Below are 18452 nucleotides of genomic sequence, written 5' to 3'. Positions count from 1 at the left end.
CCCAAAACAACTTTCCTAATATCTAATCAAGCTTTGTTGTTGTTGTTGTGGTACTTCATGTCATATTTACCATGGGAATGAAGAACAAATTGTTTTTTTTTTCCTTGGCAACAGACTTTTAAAATATTTTACATTAACAAATACCTCTGTTCCCCCAGTCATACCAGTCTTCACCCTCACTGATGAAAGAGCATCACTGTGTCCTCCTGTCTCTATCACCTCCTCTGGTTCTGACTACTGTTGCTGACATAGTATGCCTTGGAAAATGAAAAGCAAATGTCTGACCATCACCAGACATGGCCCTGGGGGCCTCTGAAACCTGTGGTTGGACTTTATTCTCCAGGCTAATTAGCAGCCCTGAGGAAACTCTTACTGGCTGCACTTATGAAGTAACACTTCTGCAAGTTCCTACCTTACTGGTGGCCAGATGTCAGCAATTAAGCTGATTCTTTTGCTGATTTAGCCTCTGGTCAAAAGTATGGATAGTGAGGAATACTAGAGGTGATACAATGCACTAAAGGAATAACATAAAGATATACAGCAAGGAGCATGCATTTCATCCTAGTTCTGACAGTGACTCATATGGTTTTTATCCTAGTTTCTCCATTTCTAACTCTGGTGTGGCAACATTTCTCTGCCTCCTAGTCCTACTCTGAACAGACACAGACATTTTCGTCCCATGGAAAATGTAGATTTCGTTTAAAGAGCAATTTTCCCAAAGGATACCCAATAAGATAAAATGAAAAATTGATGAAGACTGACTTGGAAAATTGCTTTTTGGGAAAATCAAAGTGGAATTTTCTTTTATTTGTCCCCAGCTGCTTCTTCAGTCACAGACCATCCAGTTAGAGACAGAAACCTGCAACTGGCTTCACTCCACGTCTGCTGAACACCTGTGCTTACTCCTGAGGCTGATGCCTCCTGACATTCCCCAAGCAGCAGCTTTTACAGCGAGAAACCACTCGGTATAGGGAAGGAACAAGGCCCTCTGTAGAGAGCCAAAGAGCAGCAGAGGCCACATCTGCTGGAACAATACAACAGTTGTCAAATCAGCATTTTACAGAAAAATGAGAGAAGTCTGAATATATTCAGGTCGCTTTAACAATGAGGGGTTATTCACTTCCTGTTGTAATATGTAAGTAATGCCATGAGATGCCACCTTGAATGTCAGACAGATCTCTTGACCCAGCACACAAAGAGAAGGGCCAAGATTTGCTCCCATGGGTCTGTTGCCTCACTCATCCCTTCCTGTTATTGGAGCAGCTCCACCCAAGTACCGCTCCCACATCTGCGAAAAGCCAGACCATCCTCACAGTTTGTTGCTGCAACCAGGGCTTAATTTACACAGCCAAGTGCTTAAACACAGCATGCTCTGAAAATGGCCGAAAACAGAACAAAATTCAGTGCATATTGACATGATCAGCAAAGAGGAAATAACTTCAGATCTAATGTTCTTATATATATATATAAATATACGTATGTCTGTCTTGTATATATGGTATGGAACAACAAACCACAAAAAACTCCCAAATCAATATATGTACTCTAACGATCTTTCAATGGCATGGTTAAAATTTCATCTTCAGTGGATGCCACTCAAACTGCAAACAGAAGCCATAGTAATGTTTAAATGCTTAAATATAGTACTATAAAAGTAGGAAATGCTTGTGCATAATCGATACTATGAAAATTGTTTATGATTCTTTTTTTAAAGTCACCCATTGCAATTGCACAAACTTCCACCAGATTATTAAAATTAGCATTCTAAGGCAGCAGGGAGCATATCATGTTATGCTGTACTGCGTTTGCCAGCAGCCTGAATAGATGTGCTTTTTTCCATGGCCAAACTGACTGGCTGTCATTAAAGTTATGCAGAATGTTTCCTATTCCAAAAGTGAGCGGTAACAACTGAATTCTGCATGTTATTGCAGAATGAATTAAAACTGACTGGTCAGATTTGTAGCATACAACTGTACATGTTTTTCAGAGTCTGCAGTTTTCTGAGATTTGTGTAACTATTAGCAAAGGTGAAGAATTGAGAAATGCCTGTTAAGGGAGGGTCATCATTGACTAATGAGGCAGGCACACTGAACAAAGGACAGAAAAACTGATGACTCCAAAAATAAAGATATAAGTAGTTTATTTCTCTTAGAAGATTTCATCTGGGGAAAATATGGAATTCAGGAAAGGTTTGGGCAGCAGACAGCAAATAGGGAAAGCCATTTTTCGAGGGCAGAAATGCATTTTAGTGCAACAAATTTCCAAGATAACACTTTCCTGTTAAAATGTTGGCAGGGCATCACAGAGCTAGAGGAACCCACATGTCTTGTTAATCTTTGCTATGGCCCCAGAGGTGGGAGCTTCTTGGACTGGAAGGACAGGAAAGAGGGCAGAAGAACCTGGAAAATATTTGGAAAGTTCTTCTCTGGTGCTTTTCACTCTGGGAGGACCTAAGGGTGTCTTGAAGCCAGGCAGCTCATCCCACTCACCTGTGGTAGAGCAGTGCAGTGCTGAGCCGCGCTGAGGGAAGGTCGGTCTACAGAGGAACAACACACCAAGTAACCAAGTACACCTTCTGCCTAGCTGGCAAACAAAACAAGTGTGCAATTTATAGATGTGCTGGCCAATACAACCTGACGTCTTTCTCCTCAGCTGTGATCCAACTTCGTCTGAACTGAATCCACAATGGACTTACCACAGGTACTGGAGATACTGACCATGCTTAAACAGATCTACGTCAGCAGCAGCTGCTTGCCCAAGGTGGCAATCCCAGCTCCCCACAAAACCTGACCATGCCATCATATTCTACTAACACAGTACCACCTCTCCATCTCCATCCCAGCAGCCAACTATGAGATGTGTTAAACCTTACCGCAAAACTGTCTCCTTTAGGGCTGCCGCAAATGCAAGACTCAAAGGGCTCAGAGCAGGCACAGATATCATCAGTTCTCTGTCTTTTCCCCCCATGTGGGTTTAATTGCTAAGGAATGGTGAAAGCACAGCTACCTTTTGTTCAAGTAAAGCTGCTTGAGAATTTACTGACAAAGCTATTTATCAGTGAAAAAGTAGGGGTTTAAATAATTTATGTTTTACTGCAGAACACATCTGTATGGATTTTTCATAGGAAACCCATAAACCACAGTCTCTTTGCCATGTAAAAAGAAATGTATCCTTTCTCTTTTTAGCCAACTATCTTCCAGTTACCCAATCTCAAAATGTTTTAGTTGGTCTGTAAGAAGTGAAAGGTTTCCACTGAAGAAAACTATTCTGCTGATGTTTCTCTTTGACGTCAATGAACTCAACACGGTGCTACAGCCCAGGTGTGGAGCATCTCTCTGGAAGATCGGTGTGCAGAGCTGTCACATTTGGGTGTCAAATGTGAGCAGAACTGGTCCCAAAATTAATAGCGGGCCAGCACAAAAAAAGTTAGGAATGTTTTGTGGTGAATTTTTTTCCATATATGACTCCAGCTAGAGTCCTGGCTCTCAGCCATTCTAAACAAAAAATCCTTTCAAAATTAGAGTGAACTTTGAAAGATACATGAGTAAGACAGACTGCACAAAAATAAAAGCACCAGATAGAGCTGCTAAATCATATTAAGTAAGAAGGAATGACTCTTTTTATAGATTTTTCACAACACTCGTGATCTATGTTTCTCAGTCCATTATATCTTTTTAATAGAGGCTTCAAGGAGCATATTTTTTTAATAATTTATAACACTCCTATCAGGAAAATATTATGACAAACCATAGCTCAAAATACCCTTCTCCAAAATAAGGACTACTGTCCCATCCAGAACAGTGAACTCCATCAGCTACTGAAAAAGAAAAACAACTTTTAGCATAACTTGTTTAGTTCTAATAAAGATCATTGGTTTGGTATGCATACATGCTCTTTTACTTACTTCTTGGTTTCAAAACATAACCTTAAAGCTAGGTGCTTACATAACCCAGGGAATAGTTAAAGGCAGACTTATGTTGCCATGAAGTGACATTAGTAGAGTCTTACTCTTTACCTTAAATTGGAAAGCATTCGACTTTTTTACATACACCCACATATGCTGGAAGCTGTAGGATGTTCCTGGAAAATTTCTAAAAACTTTTCATTTCTTTTTTTCATTCCTGGGAAAATACTACAGGAAGTACTGGTACTAGCCTGTAAAATATGAATACCCACAGTTAAGTTTATTTCTGCAGAGGCAGTGTTTGGAGGGTAAAAACCTGTATTGGAGAACTTCAACCTGAGCTGATCACTGTAGCAAAACCTTGTACAGTAATTTTTTTCTGTCATAACTGAATTTTGCATACCCACTTCCTTGGCGATTTGAAACAAAAGTATTTCACAGAGATGGTGCACATGGTCCCCAGAGATGCCATCTTTTCTCTGCAGCACATCTGACGTTAGCAAAGTCTCCAGACACAGCATGTCTTGTTACTCTGAGATGGAAAGTACTCAAGGCAAGAAGTGGCTGAAAGGTGCCTACAAAACCAGACTAAAATAATGGAGTGGGGTGAAGACAGTTTACCACTTCTTGGTACAGCCTGCCAAGAAAAGTGCATGTACCTAATTTTCAAGAAAGTTTCTTAAAGAAACTTGAAATTAGTGGTGGAATTTTGAACAGCCTCCAGCATGCTAAGTTACTATGTTTTTCATCTATGAAACTACTCTGATTGGTTAAAGCACAAAGCAAACTTGGGCTCTCTCATAAAGCCAGGAATCTATTACAAGCCTGAATGATGTAAGCAGCACTCCCTTTAGCATGAGAAGTGACCAACCATACAGTTTTTCTACTGACAGAATGGTGGCCTGTGTATTTTTTAAGTCTTCCTTTTCCAAAATTAAGTTCCAACAGAAGATCAAAATGAGATAATTATTTCAGTTTGTACCTTTAAGGTGTCCACTTAAACATGTTCAGCATGTATTTAACTGTTGCCTAAAGCTCCTCTATCAGGCACAGTATAACTGCAACACAAAGCTAGTCTCTTGTGCAAGAGATCAAGCTGTTTCTTCAGTAGCCTGCTTTATCTGTGGATAAAATTTCAACAGGAACTAAGAACCAACAGTAATCTACCCCAGCTCTGCAGCAAATGCAAAATGTACTTCTTTTGCATCATCTTCTTTAACAAGCTCACAGAACAATCAAAACATTACTGGAGGAAGGAGCACACGGCTTTTCTTTAAGAGAGAAAATGAGAAAAAAAATCAAATGTAGCAGATTTCTGTTTAGGTACTAAACGCTCTACTGAAATCACTCAGTTATATGGAGGAAGTTGGTATGAGAAGTCATCAGGAAATACACTGATGTGATTTGGTTGTCAAGACTATAATGAATCACTCTGCTGCATTTTTTTTACAGAGGGATATATTTAATGGAAGAATCATCTAATTGTGGAAAATTAACTGCACAACTGAGAAGGGCTAAAGTTTGGCTTCAAGAGTTTACAAGTTTTACCTCTGTGGAAGAATTCTGGATCAATAGCCAATATTTAGTAACTACTGAATTAATTAAAGCCAATTATTCTTACTGTAATAAGGGCCCTCATGCCTGGAATCTTCCACCAGTCTCCTGTCTTCAAGGACAGTGACTGTATATCCATGTTTTGTGAGGATGCGCTGGCAGAGCTGACCGTCGGTCTCTCGGTGCACAGGAGGTGCATACAGCACTGCTCTTCTTGTACGGCTTCCAAAGTACTGGAGAATGGAGCCATCGATCTGCAGCAAACACAACAAAAAGACCATGGTTGTACAATAGGACACTCCTCAGCAGTATAACATGTAGTTGTTATTTTTCATTAAAAAAAAAAATATATATACTAGTAACTTACTGTGACAATCAGGAAATATTTCTGGTATAATTAAGAACTATTTTTATGTCAGGGACTTCTGACCACATATTCCATTTTGTCAGCCTCTCTGTTTTTTCTGCCTTCATTTTGGATGGATATTGCAAGGGTTTGAAAGCTCAGGGTAGCAATGGAGGATCTTTAAATCATGGTCTTCCCTTCATGGAAACATCTTCAGCTAAAATCTGGCCTGCTCTGGTGAGCGGGTAACAGTACTTGCCAGGTGACTTTAACTGTGGCCTGAGGCTGACCTGTGGGTCATGTAGCAGAGAAGGCTTGATGGGATCCATGTTTACTGTTCTAAGGAACATGGGTCTTACACAGATGGTAAGTGCAGGGGTCTGAGTTCTGCTGTGCAGAACATAAGAAGAGTACTGAGGTAAAAGCACGTAGAGGAATCCGAAACAGTACTGTAGATTGCTGTGGCTCTAGAAAATTAAATGTAATCTTGTCAATACCTTATTACCTTATTAGTCCAACACAATCCAGCTCAGGAGGACTGACAGAGACAACTGTATATGGGAACAAGTAGAAAGGTATATGATGTCTGCAATGAATCCCAAGGAACTTTTGGGTTGTCTACCATTCACTGTCTTCCCACATAGTGCCTAGGGGCAATGGCATCTAGAGGAAACCTCTCCTCTGTATAAAGCCTGGGATATGAGCTTCTTGCAAGGAGAAATGAGAGAGAGACACTCCAAACACACAGAGATGGCATGAGCTGGACATTAAGTACTGCAGAGGGAATTACAGGGTCACTGTAATCAGGGAGGGTATTTCACATCTTACATAAGGCATAAAAATAGGATGCTCCTTGTGGGAAACGGCTCACTAATATCTGAAGTAGTCTAGCTGTTCTTTTGCAATAAAAACACCATTAATAAACAAGATTTTCTTTTGGTGAAAAGTATTTGTCTTTAGGATTGAAACATACCAGCATTTAGGGGATTCAGTTCAGGGCATTAAATTAGCTCTTGTTAAGTTCATTTATTTCAACCTAGCAGTAGTCAGCAGTAGGTCCTTTAAAAACTAAGGTATTCCATAACTTCTAATTTTAGTAAGCTTATCACTGGACATAGGAAGTGCTACACAAACAAGGCACCACAATTTTTTGCACAGTAGACCACACTGAAAAGAGACAGATGCTTTGATATAAACAAATGTCATTCAAGATGTGTCTAGTTGTTTATAGGCCTGGGATCCACTGATAAAATCACTCTTCTCGGCAGTCTGTTCCGCAGTTACAGGATGCAGATTTACATTACGCTTGGCTGAAGTGTAAGCTCCTCCGTGGCAGTGAGGAGCACAAACTATTTCAGAGCCCTGAGCCTCTAATGCCACATCTGCTTTTGCTCCAGAGTAGACATCCCCTGTGGAAAGGGTCAGCATCATCGATGAAGTGACCCTGAAAAATATCTCAATACAACACTGTCAGAGTCTTCCATGTGTATTTGCTGAATGTGCAACTCAAAACAACTTTAGACACTGGGCTATTTGAGTAAAGACCGATCACATGCTGGCCGGAAGAAGCACAAATAGCACAGGGTGAAGTCACAGGAACTGCATTAGGTAATCTGTCAAATGTCCTCACGGCGTCCCAGCGTTTTAGAACACGTTAATTGGGCAGCAGGCACAGCGTTGGAGCATCTGAGATCGCCCTTCCCCACCACAGTACCCGCCATTCTTTACTCTTTAGCTTTTGCTCCTCCCACCTTTCGCCTTATCTCCTCTCTTTCCTGCTCTCCTGCAGCGCCAGCAACCGCTGGCAAGCCTTCGTCTCCATTTCCTCCCTCCCTCCCTGTTCCTAAATCCAGCCCTTTCCCCAGCTCTTCCCCTCTACTCCCTCTCCCTCCCCCCCCAGGCACTCCAGCAGAACACTTCCCACTTTCCATTTCACTTGCGTAGCGGAAGGGACTCAGAGGATAGAGACACCTCTCGCTTTATGTTGCGAGCAAATCCAATTTTCCATCCCACGTGTGCTGCAAGGGCCGGTGTTGCGGGGTGAGCTAAGGACACATGAGGAGTGCAGAGGGGCTGCAGCCCAGGACAGGTCCCTGCCCAGTTTTAGCTGGCGATTCCCGCTTGTCCCGCTCCCGTCCCTCCTGGTGAGGCTAGGGTGCTGTCTGCCATGGACTTGGTGGCACTTTGTGTGCACCTCTCCTCACTGACAGGTAACACACTTTTATCATGCTGCCAAAATACACCTTTCTTCGCAAAAGCAAAGTCTTCAGCAGTGCCACTCCTTAAGCATTTTCCTGCAAACAAACTTCAAGAGCTTCTATCTCAGGCACCCAGAAACAACTTCATTTCTCCCTACGGGCAATACTCCAAGGTCAGCTCCAGGAGGGCGCACCCCAGCCTGGCCACCTCCTCGCAGCCCACGCCTGGTGCAACAGCCCCTGGTGGCCCAGGCTGCCAGTGAGGTTTGAGCTGTGCCCCCGCTGCTCCCCCCGCCTGGCCGGCAGGGCACAGTGGGACAGGAACCACCGGGCAGGGCCCTGGGGACCCCAAAGGCTGGGGTCAGCCTGGCTGCAGTGGGATCTCCCAGGGGAAGGGAGCTCTCCCTCCATCCTCCATGTGAGTGCTGATGCAGGCACATCTTCCCCAGTTCCCCAGGGATTAGCGGAAATGTTTACAACACTTTAGTTTGGCAATAGCAAATATTCAAGAGAACATTGATACTAGCACAAAAAAAAAAAAAAAAAAAAAGGAAAAAAAAGGAAGTTCAAGCAATGGCAGTCACCCAGGTCACTTCCACAAAACACAAAGGCGAACGGCCCGAGCAGCTCCCCAGGGCCTGCAGCACAGCCAGCTCCCACCGGCCACCTTCCATGGGCACACACAAGGCTCGCCATGGCCCTCACACACGGAGCACAGCACCAGTCACCCCAGAGGCCTTTCCTTGGGACACACAGTCCAGAGACATGTGAAAAGCCCTCAGGCTGCCGGTGTCCAAAGCCTCCTGATGTGGGGCTGGTTCCCCAGGGACACGCTCGCCTGCACCCCCAGCCTCCCCTCCCGCCACCCAGGTGCTGGGCATGATACACTTTCATCCACTAGCTTCCCAAAAATCCATGATGGGATCTTTGGGACATTGAGACAATTCAGGGTCCTAAATTTAGCAGCTTAACCTGAGGTCTCATCTAATACTATTAAATAGCATGATGTAGCTCTGCACCTTTTACGGTGCATGCTTGAGATCCATGTGTACCATTGCCAACTTTATTTCCTCTGCCCTTTCCTTTCAGAGCTATTTGCAGTCCAGGTTACAAGATACAACGTGTCCTCTCTGTTTTCTTGCCAAGCCAGTGCAGTGTAGGGTGGTTTTGTTTTGTTTTGTTTTGTTTTGAGCTAACCATTGGCTACACAGAATTAAAAAAAATTCTGGCCAACTGCACGTTTGTAGCAAGTGATTCCATAATTCTTTCCAAACCTCTCTATAAAACGCTTTACATCACTGGCCATACTGATCTAGTTACTACTGGATATATTTCAGATTTTCCAATATTATAGCAATAGCAGTCATGTTTAGACACTTAAAGAGTCTGCTGTTTTTTATAAAATGTTTCTCAATCACAAAAATGCAGTCTGGGCAGAGAGCTGGTATAAAAGCAGCAGAGTGCAATAAATGAAAATAAGCTGTTTGCATATTTTGACATTTTATGGTTCTGATTTTTTGGCATTCCTATAACTTTAATGTGCAGTAGGCTTACACAAAAAAAAAAAAAAAAAGAAAGGATCCATAACATTTGGTACATTTGAAAATAATTGTTAAATGGCCAAATGTTTTCATGTTCTAACCATTTTTTAGCTCTTCCCCTATTTGAAGTCTCAGGCTATTTGTTAGCAGGTCAGTTTATTACAGATTCAATACACCTTATGTGAAACAGGTTGGTAAAGAACATCTGTGGCCCATGTCTTACCTAGAGACTAGTGTGGCTGTCTCCACTGAAATTAATGAGGCTTTACAGCAAGGCTGAGATTTCCCGTATGATTTAGGATGAGACCTGTGTCAACTTTGACATGATATACCTGGTCATACAGCTTGCAAACCATTGCAGTTAGCTGAGTCACTGACCTCATTTTAGTGCAATAGGCTTTTACACACATTATCCACAGCCTTAAGAATTGCTATAAACAGACCACAATGGGCTCTAAAGTAAATAAAAATGCATAAGAATGAATTTTGTAATTTTGCTTTCAGTTTATAGAATAACACAAAAACACAAAATAAAGTCAGCTCCATAACATTTATTATGGATTTTTTTTTAAATTATCAAATCATACGCATATTCCTCTGAGGTCTTAACAAATGAGATAAACAGCTCAGTTTATGTAATATGAAAGCTCAAGAATTACATAACCATCCTTGTCTGACTGAAAATAGACGTCTGTTATCTGAGTTGCAATTCTTAGTTCTCTCTGCCTGCAAGTTCCACACAGCTGTGAAGTTCTGTTAAAGAGAAAATGTTTTGACATTTTCCTTGAAGCCGGTTTATCCAATTCTAGGTTATGAATGTCTAAAGATAAAATTGATTGTATTAGTCTCTGAAGCCTTCCTCTATCATACAGAATTTCTGGGTTGATCCAAAAATCCACAATTTGGTCAGTAACTGAATCTTATGATACATAATTACTGTAATTGTTTTGGCCAAGAAGAAAATAGCAAAGATATTTCAAGTTGAGGAGAGAAAAACAGTTCCTTGGCATTTTTTCAGATTCCAGGAAGATTGCATAATTCCATAAATTTTGATGCATTGTCTCTGCCTGGCAGGGAAGCAAATATACAGTTTGAACTGTTGCCATAGAATTTCATTGACCGTCACTTCAACTACAGAAACAAAATTCTTTTTCCTAAAAGAATGGCCCAACTCATGTCTGCCTGAGCTTCTCTCAGGAAAGAAATCAAAAACTGTGACTCATCTTTTCAGCGCCCCAGTTCTGGTGGCTTTAGTCCCCGGCTGATTACAGGCAGCCACTCTTGTACACTGAGTTAGCCAAGACTCTCAGGGTCTTGTCCAGTAGGCTCAAACAACTAGACTGCAGCTTACTTTAACCCCACTGCTTTCTGCAGGAACTGGGCTGCTGCAAAAGAGATACATGAGCCACCATGCAAACCAAAAGGCCTTTGCTTGAAGAGGCGTGCCACAGAAATACCCTGAAAGAGAAGCAGCCTTACATAAACAACGCTGGCCCTACCAGCGATCCTCATAGATGGAGAACTGCCTAAATTCCCATTCAGCCACCAAGGACAGTGTGGGTTTGCCTGCACTGCTAAATACCACCTAGCACAACAATGTTACAAACAATCCATGAGTGGGGTTCCTAGAAACTACTCCACCAATATTAAACAGCATTAATGAGAAGAGCGATTATAAAATCTTAGCATGTGGTTCTAATGCCCTGAGTGATTCGTTTACAAGACTGTGCAGACCTTTATTAATTCCAAATGAGACTTTTAAATTCTTTTTTTAGACCTTTATTAATTCCAAATGAGACTTTTAAATTATTTTTCATGTTTGCATAAAAGTTCATAGAAATAGTAGGTTGTTCATACTACTGTTGTATTTGAAGTGCACATAGCTCCCGTATCAAGAAGTAACAGAGCAGTTAATTTCCTGTTTCACTTTCTGGAGGATATTTAAATGTGTTGGCTTTATGTTCTGTTAGATTTCCTAATCAGAAAGGGCTGGGTTGCAGAATGAAATGGTTGGAATGTAATTCTGCTTCTAATTGTTTGCTGAATCAATACAGAACAAGAAACTAGATTATTGGCACTACTTTGATTCTTGGTTTTTGATGACTTCGTAAATCCAGGAGCAAAACTGGAATTATTTGCATAGTCATCACTGGCTTTCAGAACTAGAAGTACAGAGATATTTTATCAAAATGCCTTTGCTTTATGATTGCATGTAGTTCATATTACCAACTGCCTTGTCTTGAAAACAGATGATTAGCCAATCCTTCGATTTTGTCAGAATAGCTGTTTTTGAGGAAAACGCTCCAAAGAAGCGCATGAACAAGATTCTGCCTCCATTTCCCATCTGCCGCTGATGCATCATGCCGCTGATTCCCATCCTCCTCAAAGGTCCCTTCCTGCAGAGTCTCCGCCCTGCCCCTCTTTCCTGCCCACTACAATAGCCTTGCCCTTTACCACCAACATTTCTCTAGATATCTGTGCAGTAAAAATAGCTGTTTCCTCAGTGCCTTTTGCATTCTATACTACACTGAAAAGGGGAAAAAATGTCCTGCTTTGATAGGGTGCAATGTGAATGTGGTATCATATCAAGGAAACCAGTTGCTGATACCATGCCATCTGTCGATTGCTCTCTATTAACACAGGTTTCATACTAGCAAAGTCGTTTGCTCTTTTATGAGGAGAAGAGACTTCTCATCCCCCTACCATATTCTATGAAGTAAATATCCTTTTAAAGACTAAATTTACTTTAAAAGTGTATCAAACCTTATTAAGCATAATGTAATCTTTTCTATGCAAAGCTCTCACCACACTCCATTTTTGCATAATAGCAAAAATCACTCCTCATTCTATCATCTAGCTTCATTTCTCGTTTTTCACACATTTACATTTCAAAGTTCCCACTGACTTTGTCTTCTTTTCTTTCAATTTCCATTCCCATCTCTTCCCCTGCACAAATCCAGAGCCCTCTGTGCACAGTCTCTCCTGTGCCCTCTGAGGACAGTGTTACTTTGCAGCCATAGCTCCCTGCTCTGCCTCCCACCTTGGCCCAGCCAGTGCCTCTTTTCCCCATCTCATCTTCCACAACACTCCTCTCCTGCTCCCTTCCTGCCCTGCTTCTTCTGACTGAAGCAAGTGTATTCCATCCAAAAAATCAATAGAAAAACAAGACACACATGTCTTTAGAGGATGAAGATCAACAGATTTGTTTTAAATGTCTACATTCAGTCACGACTTTTGCATCAGAGGCAGTTATTTCCATTGACCATGAAGTCCAGCCTTCTGGGTCTGACAAGATACGGTAGAGCACTCAAGTAAAGAGAGGATCATTCCACTCTGGATGTTCTAAAGTTCTAGTAACAATTTCTCAGCTTTTCAAGAATGAAATTCTGCCAATTTTCAAATACAGGTAACTGGGCATATAACCTTTCCTTTCCCTTTTCCCTTTTCCCTTTCCCTTCCCTCTTTTCCCTTTTCCCTTCCCTTTTCCCTTTCCCTTCCCTTCCCTTCCCTTCCCTTCCCTTCCCTTCCCTTCCCTTCCCTTCCCTTCCCTTCCCTTCCCTTCCCTTCCCTTCCCCTTCCCCTTCCCCTTCCCCTTCCTCTTTTTCCACTTTCCCTTTCCCCTTCCCCTTCCCCTTCCCCTTCCCCTTCCCCTTCCCCCTACATAGTATCTCTGAGATATAGCCACATTAAGCTGCCATTATCTTGCTTCTTTCATGCTGTCTGCTGCTGGTAAACAATATGTTATTGGTTCACAATAAAGCCATAAAAATCCTTTTCTCATTCTTCCTGTTTGCTCACCTCATTATAGCTCCTCTTTTATAGCTATCTTTTACACCAAACATAACTGACAGGTTGAGAGCCTTGAAAGTGGGGACAGCATTTTCACCATACCTACTAGCTTTCATTTCTTAAGATGCCAGCCACATCCACTCATGAAATTGTCATATAATCAGTTGCATATCTTGTTTGTTTTCTTTTTTTTCAGGTGGCCTTAAATGGTCAGGGGATGTAGCAAGACTCTGTTGAGTATCCATGAAATAATATCCTTCAAGATCCATCTTAAAATTTTAAATCTCGTCTTCTTATCCATTGGCCATGGTTTGAGAGCTAGGATGCTGAAGCAGTGCCTGGTACATGAGCAATACTGTCTCACTTCTTCCCCACAACAGCAAAGGTGCTATGTCTACCTGGGCAAAATGCCCTGCTGTGCAGAGACACCTCACTTGGCTCTGGCCAAATTAATTCGGAGAGTGGAAATACAGTGTAAGCAGTTAATCAGCTCTTCTCAGAACTGGCTGAGAATCAGAGCTGAATTACTTAATATGAGTGTAATGGTTTTACATCTGGCTGGTACCGAAGGTATTTCTGGCACAATATTATGGTAGGCAAACCTCCACTCAGGGCTCGTATGGACTTTTTTTTGTTGATACCTATTTCAGTTTTGATGCTACAGCACCAGCTGTTCTCCTTACTGTATATATTTGCAAATATTTTGTCATGCAAGAGGTAAGAGTGCCTGGCTGAACCTGAAGATAGCCTGCTGCTGGATGCGATATCTCCCTCTAATGCCTTTAATATTGGAGAATCAGAAATAAGCCTTCTATTTTTCATACTACAGATATTAACATTTAATTTTACACTATAAAAAGTTGACCTCTGCTCATGTGAAAATAAGTCTACAGGACCAGCTCTCCAGCAGCTTTTAAAACTCCTGTAATGTGTGATACCTGAGAGAGAAGCACTATCAGCTCTGTCAGGTTTTCCAGGCTATGGATGAAATCTGCATTTTTGTAATTTATAAAAGACAGGCACCATGTGCCTGACAGTAGTGGTTCCATCCCACGGCATCACGCATAACACATTTATGGATCAAATTGGCGATTTCCAGCCCCGTGCTTTTTCCACATTTGTCTGGAACTTTCCAAAATGAGACCAGTTTTTAGATCAGAAATGCAGTGACAAAGCTGCACTTTTCCTCCAGTCTCTCCCTCCACTTCCCCTCATGGCTCATAAGAAGTGCCAGTTTGTTGGGGTTTTCTTTCTATATTTGAGACACTTAGTGCTAATGGAGAAGTTATCAGACTTTGCAAGGGGATTTTAGTCATGTAACAATCATAACCACATTCTCTTAGGAGGCTCAACACAATATGGATTATTTCTCTGAAGGAAACAAGAATGAAACCTGCCTCTACCCAGTCAGAAGAGATTCTGTAGTGTGACAGATGCTATGGCTCAAAACCCACAAACATTGGGTGTTATCTGAAGAATATTATCTCCAGCAGTGTCTTCTTTGCCTTAACATTTATTCATGAACTTTGACTTCATAAGACATGTTGCAGTGTTTACTTTTAGTCACTGTTTAACTGCACAATCATTTTTTTAATAAATTTGCTTGCTGGACTATTTATAGAATAAAAATACATGTGTGACTAGTTAATTAAGGATGTGAATGTTTTGAAATATATTTTAAAGCATTTGTCCAGATATATACATGGAGATTTAAACCAGAGCTTTAATGAAAACTTGTTGCCAACCTAGCTACTGGGGGTGGGCACGTGACTGTAAAATAAAACAGTGTAAAGTTTCAACCATGACATCTGCCTTAGATGTTACTGGGTACCCAATAAAATCAAGCAAGATAACAGTCCAGCTATCTGAATAAGCAGTGGGTGAAAACACACAGTTCAAGAACACACTTTCAAAGCAAAGTGGTAGAGATTTTTCGAGATGTTTGTTTTTTCTGTTCCCTGAGATTATTATTCAGCCCACACAGCCAGCAGAGTATTCTCTGGAAACACAGAGCAACTTACATCCCAACATGTGCAAGACATTTTGTTCATCATGCTCTAGAGGAAACTTTCAAGACAAATAGGGAGCCAGCTATGGGTGGTCTTCAGAACTTGAAGAGGAATGTGTTAGAGTAGCCCAGCCCTGGAAAGCATACCTATAAGGGCTAACATATGCATTTACATCTGTACTATAGGCTCAGCATGTGCCTGTGATAGTCACATCCAACCACGCACAGTGGAAGGCAGTAAGCACAGCACGTTGTAAAAACATGAGCTTCCTTCTCATTTCAAACAGCCAGCACACCAAGTCCAACATCAATGTGCATTTTTCTCAGGTAAAATGGGAAAGAAGAAATTACAGAGAGCATGCAGGCAAAACTTTGCCATTATTTCACCAGTTTTACAGAATTTAGGTAGTCCGAGGTAAGATATGAAATGTTTCTTGCCATTACAATTTCAATGAGTGAAAAGGAATGAACTCTAAGTGCCAAAGGTTGTAACACAACATGACCAACACTCATCAGTTGTGCTTATTTGCCTGTAAGTAGTAATTCTTCATGTCACACTGTTGAAAAAATCCAAATCTGGGTACCTCGTGTACTAAAGGGTCATTAAAATATACAATTATTACAAATGCATCATAGAGTAGATTTCTGCAACTTATAAGAAAAATCTTTCTGACCTTCACAAGAAAGAAATCATCCATTTTTTAAGATTTGAGTTTAAAGAGTTCATGCCAAAATTATTTCACATACGTATTTTCAATTGCTGCAGAAGATGCACTTTACAGCTACTGTCCTAAAATCAATATTGCTGACCTTTCAGATCGTGAACCATATCTAACCAAAAAAGCAACATTCTAATTTTTTTTTTAATGTGAACTGCTTTATGTAGATGCTGTCCATAATCTGTGAAGTCACAGATAAATGTTTATAGTCCTGATACAGTTGTATACAAAATGCCAGCATAATTCTCATTTCACTGTGAGCTATCTGCTGCTCTATTAGCAGCCCTCTACATAAGTGAAGAAAACTTGAAACATTTGTGCTAGTGCTGATCACAGATTCCAGGGTAAAAATAACTGCCTCAGTCTGGACCATTTAACAAACCACATTTTCCAACTAAAATAACAGTGTGTGCATTTGTTCAGTTTTAAAACACATTCTAGGAACCCTATACAAAGTAAACATGAGGTCAGGTAACCTAAGGACAAAATAAAATTTGTGGGACAAAGATTCCAAAGTAAATAGTGCAATTTGAAAACCTGAAAAGCACTTTTTTATTTCTCAAATGCAGTTAAATTCAGCTTCTCAGCAGAACCCCAGTAAAGTTCAAAACAGACCAGCAGATAAGTTTAACACAGGCAGCTGCACCCCAGTGCTAATTAACAGCCTCCGTCACTTTCATGAAACCCCACTGGCTCCTGATTTATGAGCCTGTACCATAAAGCCTCTGAACCGATTCCTAAAGCCAAAATAAAATATGGTCTGTGCAGCACACTGAAATCTCCCTGGAGTCACAAAGCAGTGCCATGATTCAGTTGAAGATTTCAGGATTCCTGTGTTAATAACACCACAGTGAGGAGCTGGTAATGGAGATGTGCTTGCGCATATGCCGCTGTCATTAGATCACCCATTTGTTTGTATACAGATCTCAGACTTCCAAGCTCAGGCTAATTTTAGCTGGACTCAGATGATCCTGCCAGACTCGCTACCCCTCATTTTGCTAATTATTGCTCAGCACTCTGCTCCAGCTGACTTACCTTTTTCACTGTCTGTGAGTTACTGCCAGGGGGGAAGCAGAGAACGTTGCTTGAGGAGACCTCCTTGTATCTTCCTTGCCGTGTTTTAGTCAGTTTGTTGGGTGCAATCCCATTAACGACTGACGAAAGGATGCTGCTGGTCATGAGAGGGGTCAGGGTCTGGCAGAACAGACAGACAGCCACCACTAAGGCCAGAAGGAAGGGACGAGGGCGACAAAGCCTGCGGCACCTGGGGACTTGCCCACAAACCATGGCCTCTTCGCCGTCCTCACTTCACCCTTTGCCACATTGCAGATGCAGTCCAAGTAGCCACGTCTTGCCAGGGTAAAAAAAGTCAAAAGCACGCTTTACCCAAAACTAGCGAGAGCTTTCCCCATTTCTGTTGCTGAGCGCCTTCCTGGTGCCTGGCAAGGAGTCACAGGTTCCAGAGGAGCAGAGGCTTGGGAGGTACCGGCCCATGGGGGTGCAGGAACAACCTGTGAAGGAAGAAGAAGTGAGCGGGGCACAGGGCAGCGTGCCGTGGGCGCTCTGAGCCGATCTGCAGCGAGCTCCTCCACACCTCGCTAACGGGAGAACAGACCTGCCAGCAGACAGGTGAGGAGCAGAAATCTTCACCCCCTTCACAGAAAGCACTGCTCAGCCACACAACAGGGTCCAAGAAAGCGAGAGGTTAAAGCTTAACCCGTCCTGTCCACAGCTGAAAAGAATAAGAGAGTGTACCAACTTCATGAACAACCATTTGCTGTTTTTTTTCTCTCTTGTATTCTCGATTCCCACTTTGTTTTTACAGTTTCCTTCATTCCAGTCCTTTTAAATTGCCTCCTTCCTGTCAGCATGCTCAGCTTTCTCTCTAAAAGTGATCATCTATCTGAAAACTGACACACTATGAAGACTTTCGTTTGCATTTGTTTTGTCCAGATTGCGAGTTCAAAGTTAGGTTTACTTACTCGGTTCTTATCCTGTTAGAAGTTTTCCATTCTCCTCTAATGGGCTGCTGATTAAAACCACTTGGAACAACCCTGGCTCATGATCCCAGCTCGTCTCACTCACTCAGAAGGCAGGCACACGCACATACACACACCATCTGAAGCCAGTTGGACCACGGATTTCATATAAATAAAGGCTGGACTGCTCAGAGGGTGGGGCTAAACCAGCTCCGCCGGAGCAGGCTCGGGGTTTGGAGACACAGCCTGAAGTCTGGATGGGGAGCAAGAGGTGTCCTTGCTCACACCGCGTGCCTCGAAGCCACCATCAGTGCAATTTTTAGCAAACTGCTGTTACAGCAAGCAGTCTAATTGAGACAATATTAATATCTTGGCAGGCAGTAGAAATCTGAGCAGCACCTGCAATATTTTAAT

At 41.9% G+C, this 18452-nt stretch overlaps 1 protein-coding gene across 3 annotated transcripts in view; it reads right to left on the bottom strand.

Annotated features, from left to right (window-relative positions):
• The window catches only part of CPED1 (cadherin like and PC-esterase domain containing 1), a 148253-nt gene extending 130049 nt beyond the window's left edge, over nt 1–18204 (bottom strand). For 2 of the 3 annotated variants that reach the window (XR_010469575.1, XM_005507728.3), the window contains exons 1-3: nt 18042–18204; nt 17095–17570; nt 5526–5712 (exon numbers count right to left, since the gene is read on the bottom strand). Coding sequence is in view for 2 of the 3 variants with exons in the window: in XM_005507728.3 (XP_005507785.2) it covers nt 5526–5712; nt 17095–17346 (439 nt within the window). In the remaining variant the exon portion in view is untranslated. Of the gene's footprint in view, nt 1–5525; nt 5713–17094; nt 17571–17674; nt 17792–18041 lie in introns of all 3 variants that reach the window. The other variant, XM_065048827.1, reaches the window with a different exon arrangement.
• Nucleotides 18205–18452: the final 248 nt, after the last annotated feature.

The sequence above is a fragment of the Columba livia genome, chromosome 1, assembly GCF_036013475.1.
Source record: "Columba livia isolate bColLiv1 breed racing homer chromosome 1, bColLiv1.pat.W.v2, whole genome shotgun sequence".
Classification (NCBI taxonomy): Eukaryota; Metazoa; Chordata; class Aves; order Columbiformes; family Columbidae; genus Columba; species Columba livia.
The sequence above is the reverse complement of the archived record's forward strand: the minus strand, read 5'-3'. Positions and strand labels throughout refer to the sequence as shown.